The sequence below is a fragment of the Gavialis gangeticus genome, unplaced genomic scaffold (assembly GCF_001723915.1).
Source record: "Gavialis gangeticus isolate Ggan-Ray unplaced genomic scaffold, GavGan_comp1, whole genome shotgun sequence".
NCBI lineage: Eukaryota > Metazoa > Chordata > Crocodylia > Gavialidae > Gavialis > Gavialis gangeticus.
The window spans coordinates 36515496-36522433 of NW_017728998.1; the positions used below are offsets into that span (position 1 = coordinate 36515496).

General features: G+C 42.6%; 1 protein-coding gene across 5 annotated transcripts in view; it reads left to right on the plus strand.

The window, feature by feature from the left end:
* FTO (FTO, alpha-ketoglutarate dependent dioxygenase) overlaps window positions 1–6938 on the plus strand; it is a 491290-nt gene that overhangs the window by 111221 nt on the left and 373131 nt on the right. For all 5 annotated transcript variants that reach the window (XR_002095427.1, XM_019505724.1, XM_019505721.1 and 2 more), the window contains exon 3: window positions 3698–4358. Coding sequence is in view for 4 of the 5 variants with exons in the window: in XM_019505724.1 (XP_019361269.1) it covers window positions 3698–4358 (661 nt within the window). In the remaining variant the exon portion in view is untranslated. The remainder of the gene's footprint in view (window positions 1–3697; window positions 4359–6938) is intronic.

Consider the following 6938-nt stretch of genomic DNA (forward strand, 5'->3'; position numbering starts at 1 on the left):
GCCCCCAACACACTAACCCCACCCCCCAAACATACAAAGTACCTGCATTATTTTGAGTTTTTTGCTGTGACATTAAAATCACAATTAATTGTGGCTACTTTTTTTTAATCATGCAACTAATCATGATCAATTTTTAAAAATAATTTGACAGCCGTAAATTTTTTTTAAATGGTTTAGGGTCAAGAACCCGTCTTTGTAGAACCCCATTTGAGGATCACATGCTTGATGGTGATTCTTTATTTGTAATTATATTTTGAGGCCTATCCATTAGCCATTTAATGAGAACATTAAAATCTTGGCCTGGTATTGAAGGTGTGGATGTACCATGGATTTATAAAGGGACATAATGGTACTTTCTGTTTTGTTTACAATCCCTTTCTTAATAATTCCTAACATTTTGTTCATCTTTTTGTTGACTGCTGAGTACTGAACTGATGTTTTCAGTGAACTGTCCACAATGACTCTCAGATCTTTCCTGTGTGGTAACAGTTAGTATGGACCCCATCATAATGTAGGAGTGCGTTGTGTTATTTTTGCCCATGTGAATTTCATTTGCCATTTAATTGTCCATTTGCTTAGTAGTGCAAGATCCTTTTGTAGTTTTTCATAGTCCTCCTTGGACTTTACTGTCTTGAATAATTTTGTCTTCCATTAATCTGTGTATTAAGTTCTTCTCTGTAATCTCATGACTACCTAACTTCATTAAGACCCTTTGATGGGGGACCTTGTCAAAGGCTTTTTGGAAGTCCAGATATGTTATTTTAACTGGATTCCCTTGATCTGTCTGCTTACTGACATCCTCAAAGAACTCTAGTAGTTTGGTGAAGCATGATTTTCAGTAAGTGTGCTGTATTGAATTTGTGTCCTTTAAATTTCTTATTTAGAATAGCATATGGTAGTAGATTATTGAACCCTAAATATATTGAATCAACAGTTATTTTTATCATCCAAATTTGTATGCATATCATCCACAAAAATATCAAGTTAGAAAAGATCTATTTTCTATAAACCATATCAATAAGTATTACTTCTCTTTTATATTCTTCATTTCCTTATTGTTCTAGCTTTTCTATTAGGTGTCCCATTCTTTTGCCTAGTATTAGTCAGGCTGATAGCCCATACAGTATATTGTATACAGTCGGTTTCTCCTCTTTAAATACAATACAATATGAACAGTCTCCCAGTTATTTGTAACTTCCCAGTCAGTTTCAAGGCTTATTGAAAATCAGCTTTAATGGTCCAGAGAATTTCTTTCCTGGCTCTTTCAAAACTCTGAGGTACAAGTGACCTGCTGACTTAGAAATGTCAAATGTCAGTAGTTGCAGATTAACACTGTCCAGAGATACATTTGGAACGAAAAACATTAACATCACCATCACTGATATGGCTCATACTTGTTTTCAGCTTGGCCAATTCATTATTTAAAACATATTGGATGCATCTATGTTTTACCAATTTGGATGTTATTGAACACAGGTTTGTGCCCAATAACTTTTTGCAGTAGCTGCTGTTAACTGATCTTCTTCATCCACTCTACTTCAGCATGTATACCTGTTCACCACAGTGGTATTTAAGTTCTAGTTTGTGGTATAAGAGATTTAGGATAACATTTACAAAAAAAAAAACTTGAGAATGTGAGGGATACATTAAAATAAATACAGCACAAACTTCCGCATAGATTAGATGTCCTTTAAATCATGTCAGTTGGTTTAAAACAATGGTGTTCAACCTTTTTGTTCACAGGGCTGGATGGGTAGTGCCCAGTCCCTCTGTAGCCTGGATCTGGTTGGTGAACCCAATCTGGAACCTGTGATTTGCACTGTAGTACCCCATCTAGCCATGTGGAGGGAGGAGGGAATAGCTTGGCACAAATCCAGACCCACTGCGGGGAGGGGGCATGGCCCAGACCCAGCCTCTCTTGGTGGGGGGGGCATGATCCAGCCCCATGGGGGAGAAGGTGTGGCCTGGCCCTGCAGGAGGAAGGGAGTGTGTCCGGCCACAACCTGGCAGGAGAGAGGGATGGGGGCACGGCTGGGTTGGAGCATGACCCAGCCCTGAACCAGCTGTGCAGAAAGAGGGGCGTGGCCCAGCCCCATGGGGAGAAAGAGGCACAGCTCAGCACCAACCTGGTTATGCAGAGGGAAGGAGATATGGCCATGCTGTGGGGAGGGTTGTGACCCAGTTCTGGCCTGCTACTCAGGGCTTGGGATTTTGGCAGCAGGGACAGTGGCTATATTAACTGCCATGATATTAACCACCACTGCTTCCCTGCCACCGAATTTCCTGACCTGTGGGGAGCCCTGCAGATTGGATCCCAAGTTTCTGCAGGCCACATTTGGTCCCTGGGCTGGAGGTTAAGCACCCTCGGTTTAAAACCATGCTAGAACTTATTGGCAATGCTGTAATGTGGCTGGAGACTAAGAAGAAAGTAATTCAGTTTAACTATATGACACACGGTGTAACACTTAGCAATTTAATTACTGTATGATTGTGATTTGGATTTAGAGATTCAGTGAGATTGCGAGGGGAGGAAGAGGCCATCGTGTTTGTATGTATTTGCCTCTTTTGAAATAAGCGGCGTGTATACACATGCACCAGGGTGGAGGGAGGGCGCTTTAATTAAGAGTGGCTCATACCACAGTGTCACGTATTCAGTGTCCTGTGCTTCAAAATGGTGGTAGGGGTACTTTAAATAAAGCTTATCAAAAGAGCTTTAGTTAAAGTGCCCCTGCCACCATTTTGAAATATGGGGATGCTAAACGCATGTGATGTGGAGGCTCCAGCAGACTCGATTTAATAGAGTCTGTTCCATGTGATAATTAGCACACATTGCAGCAGAGTGCTGTCATGTGTATAGGTGTCCAAGGTAGCCAAACTAATAAATGGTGGAAAAAATGCACCAACTTAGGTGCAAAGCAGGACTGTGAGCTTGGCTAAACCTTAAAAAAAAAAAAAAAAAAAAAAAAAAAAAAGTTGAGCAAAATTTGTATATGTGTTTTGTTACCTTGTTATTTTGGACGGAAGTTTTGCCAGCATCATGCTAAAGGAATCTGACAGAACAGCTGTGATGAATACCTTTCTTCAGCCTTGTCTGGTCTTCCAGAGACAGGCATATCCCCATCCTTACTGATCTGGACCATAAGACCTTGAGGTTGGTACTGGAGCTAACCCATTTTGATTATATTCTGTCTATAATATGGCTTTCAAACCAAATATGACAGGTAGTCATGGCAGAAGAAAAATGTCCTACCAGTTGGAGCTGTATCTTTAGAATGCCTGTAGATACAGCTTTGAAAGCTAGTAGGATTAGTCCATTACATTTTTTTAAGGAGATTAATGGGTTCTGCGTGAAGGCAGGGGGGATACTTTTACAATGAAACTTTAATAACTGAAATCATCCCTGAGATATAAGAACAGGATAGTGTTTATTGTTCAAAATTTGGTCCTCCTATGTGCTACTTGGCTGCTGCATTTCAGTGACTGTTGTACATATATAGTTAGTAAGGCATCTTAAAAGTGTAATTAGGAAGGCATTTTGGAATGTGAAATTACTAAGGAGAAAAACTACTTCTTTACTGCACTAGATTTTAGAGTTACTTTCTGTTCATGACTGCAAGCATAGTCTTAAGTATGTACCAAGACGTTAAAAATATATTCTAGTTTCTACCAAAAAATCTTTCCTTTTTTCTTTTTTTAGTGGAAGACCAAATATTCCAAACTCATTCTTAGGACATCTGATACGGTACCTAAAGGACTGCATCAAGTTGTGCAAGATGCTTTTTTGACCTTGCAAAAACATGGTTGTCTCTTTCAAGATCTTATTAGGATCAAAGGAAAAGATTTTCTTACCCCAGTATCTCGTATATTAATTGGAAACCCAGGATGCACTTACAAATACTTGAACACAAGACTATTTACTGTTCCTTGGCCTGTGGAAGGTTCCAAAATAAAATATTGCAATCCTGAAATGTTTGATGCTTGCAAGGCCTTAATGAAACTTAATGACTACCTGCATAATGAAGCGGTCCAGGCTTTAAAAGAGCAAAGTTTGTCTGAAACCAAAGAAACCAAAGATGCTGCTGTTACAAATAAGGAACAGGATTTTTCTACTTGTGTTGAAGGGGAGAGGACCATTTTGGAAGATCAAAGCAGCTCTTATGTACCAAGGGCTGACCGCATAAACCTAAAGAACAAAACGTCTTATAACTTGACTTTATTAAATTATATGGATCCACTACAAATGCTGTACTTAAAACAAGAGCCTTATTTTGGAATGGGGAACATGGCTGTGAGTTGGCACCATGATGAGAATCTGGTTGAAAGGTCAACAGTAGCTGTGTACAGTTACAGCTGTAAAGGTAAGTAGTCAGGTGGTAGGGCATATTTGAGTAGTATTTCAAAGTCCTGAAGCAGTTTTTATGTTTAGGTGCACAAAAATGCCTAGACACCTGCAAACCTATCTACTAATCTAGATTTGTTACTTGTTTCCAAATAGGTTATGGTAATTAACGTTATCTCTTTATTTGTAGACACTACTGTCCCTTGTCCATGAGATAAAACTCTATTTACTGTACCTGGTAATACTGAAGTACTTTAAATGGATTGAAAGGTTGCTAAATTAACTTGTGGATTAAGAGCAAAGAAAACAAAATATGTCACATCTTTATTCCAGGTTCTCATCATTGAATATTTTCAGTCCTGTAAAGTGTTTTATTGTAGTTCACATCATTGTCTTCATTGGAGCACTTTGTCAAATATGGATTTGGTTCTGCTGTATGCTGATTTTACTGTCCTGTCTTTGCAAAGAACATACCGACTTGGCTGTGTGTAGCAGGGGGCCAAGCCTGAAGCCTGCTTTGCTCACTCCTCTGGGTGAGCCCAACCAGAGAACCTGGTCGCTGAGGTTCTGGTACTCGCAGGCAAATGCTAGGCAGGCAGCACTTGAGTTAAAAATCGCACGCTGCGAACTGGTGCAGCTGAGGCTGACTCCCATGAAGCCAAAGGAGTTCTGGGCCTCTTTGAAAAGGAAAGACCAAGATGGGGTGGCCCATTAACCCCTCTGAAAAGGGGAAAGCAAGGGGACTTACCTTGAGTTCCTCATGGAAGCATGGAGAAGCCATTGAGAAGGGAAGAGAAGAGCTCCAGTCGCCAGAAAATGTGGAAGCCAGATCCCGTGACCATCGGTGAACAGGATCACTCTGTCCCGGTAGGGCAAACATCTCCTCAGTTTAGGGAGTGAGAGGAATTCTGGTCTTCTCCCCAGGTGAGCATATGTTGAGCCTGGAGGGAGAATAACAGAAAACGGAGGGGGGTAAATGGTTAAAAGGGTTAATGTCAAGTCTGAATTATGAGACTGATCACTGAAGCCAATTGAAGCTGGATAAGGGGTGAAATTGATTGATCAGAGCATGGAATGCATTATATGTGGCTCTGAAAGTGATTAAGGTTGATTAAGAAATAGGAACTGATTGCTCTGGGCATAGGCTGTACTATAAGAGGCCCTGAAATCCATTGGAGTCCGGGGAATGGGGAATGCTAATAAGAGTGTGGACTGTAATTATGTGAGAAGCTGAAGTTGTTCAAAGGCGGATGGAGAAGAAAGATTGACCAATTAGAGCATGAACCATCTAACCTCTGACTTAGAGTTAAGAGCAGCCTGCTTATGGAGGGAGGTGAAGTAATCTGAGTGAGGCTGCATTAGTTGAGACCCAGTCCCCAGTTGTAGACTGAGGAGGAAGAAATTTGACTGGCAAGGAAGGCCTGTTTAAGTGGATGAGGGCCCAAATTACGCTGGAGAGAGAGACTGGGGCTACACTCTTGTGATAGACTGAGGTTGATAACAGGCCCAGCTGGTGATTAATTTTAGTTAATTGAATATAGGAACTTTTCAATTGGTCTCAAGTTGGGGTCAAATTCTGGTATGGTCTGGGGGACCAGACCCCCAATAAGGAGCAGGCATGAGGAAAACCCTTTTGGAATTGACCTGTAACTCAGAAGAACACTGTTTTGGGAGAGTGACTAACCAGGGTGTAGGGGAGGAGGAGCTCTCGGATACACCCCTCTCACCTGGCCCCAGAAGCCCCAAGAGCCGCTGCTACTACTGATGAGTGCGGGGCTTTTTTTTTTTTTAAGTGCCAAGACACTGAGGCAGGCGGCCCAGCAATTCAGGGGACCCAGGTAGCAGGCAGGAGATGGAGCTGGGGGGGTCACCCCATGGCCTCCTCCCCCCTCCTCCAACTCCCCCCCCACCTACTTGCAGCCATTGAGGTGCCCCAGCCACGCCCTCGCTGAGCGGGTCCCGCCACTTAGATTTCATAGACATTTGGGCTGGAAGGGACCCCAGAGGATCATTGAGTTCAGCCCCCTGTCCCAGGGGCAGCAAGTCAGCAGGGATCATAGGATCTCAGCAAGAAAAGCATCCAAATGTGTCTTGAAGGTGTTCAGAGTGGGTGCTTGAACTGCCTTCGGTGGCAGTCTATTCCAAACCCTGGAGGCTCGGGCAGTGAAGAAGTTCTTTCTTATGTCCAGCCTGAATCAGTCGCAGCAGAGTTTGTGACCATTTGATCTTGTCATCCTTTGGGGCATTCTGGTGAACAGACGTTCGCCCAGATCCTGATGAGCAGCCCTGATAAGCTTATAGGTGGCCACCAGATAACCCCTGAACCTGCACTGTTTCAGGCTGGAGAGTCGCATGGCTCTCAGCCTGTCATCATAAGGTCTGTTTTCCTGACCTCTGGTCATGTGCGTGGCTGTCCTCTGCACCTTCTCCAGTTTCTCCACATCCTTTTTGAATTGTGGAGCCCAAAACTGGATGCAGTACTCCAGCTGCAGCTTCACCAAGGCTGAGTACGATGGGAGAATGATGTCCTGGGATTTGCTTGAGAAGCATCTATGGATGCAAGCCAGTGTTTTGCTCACTTTTCTAGCTGCAGCATCAC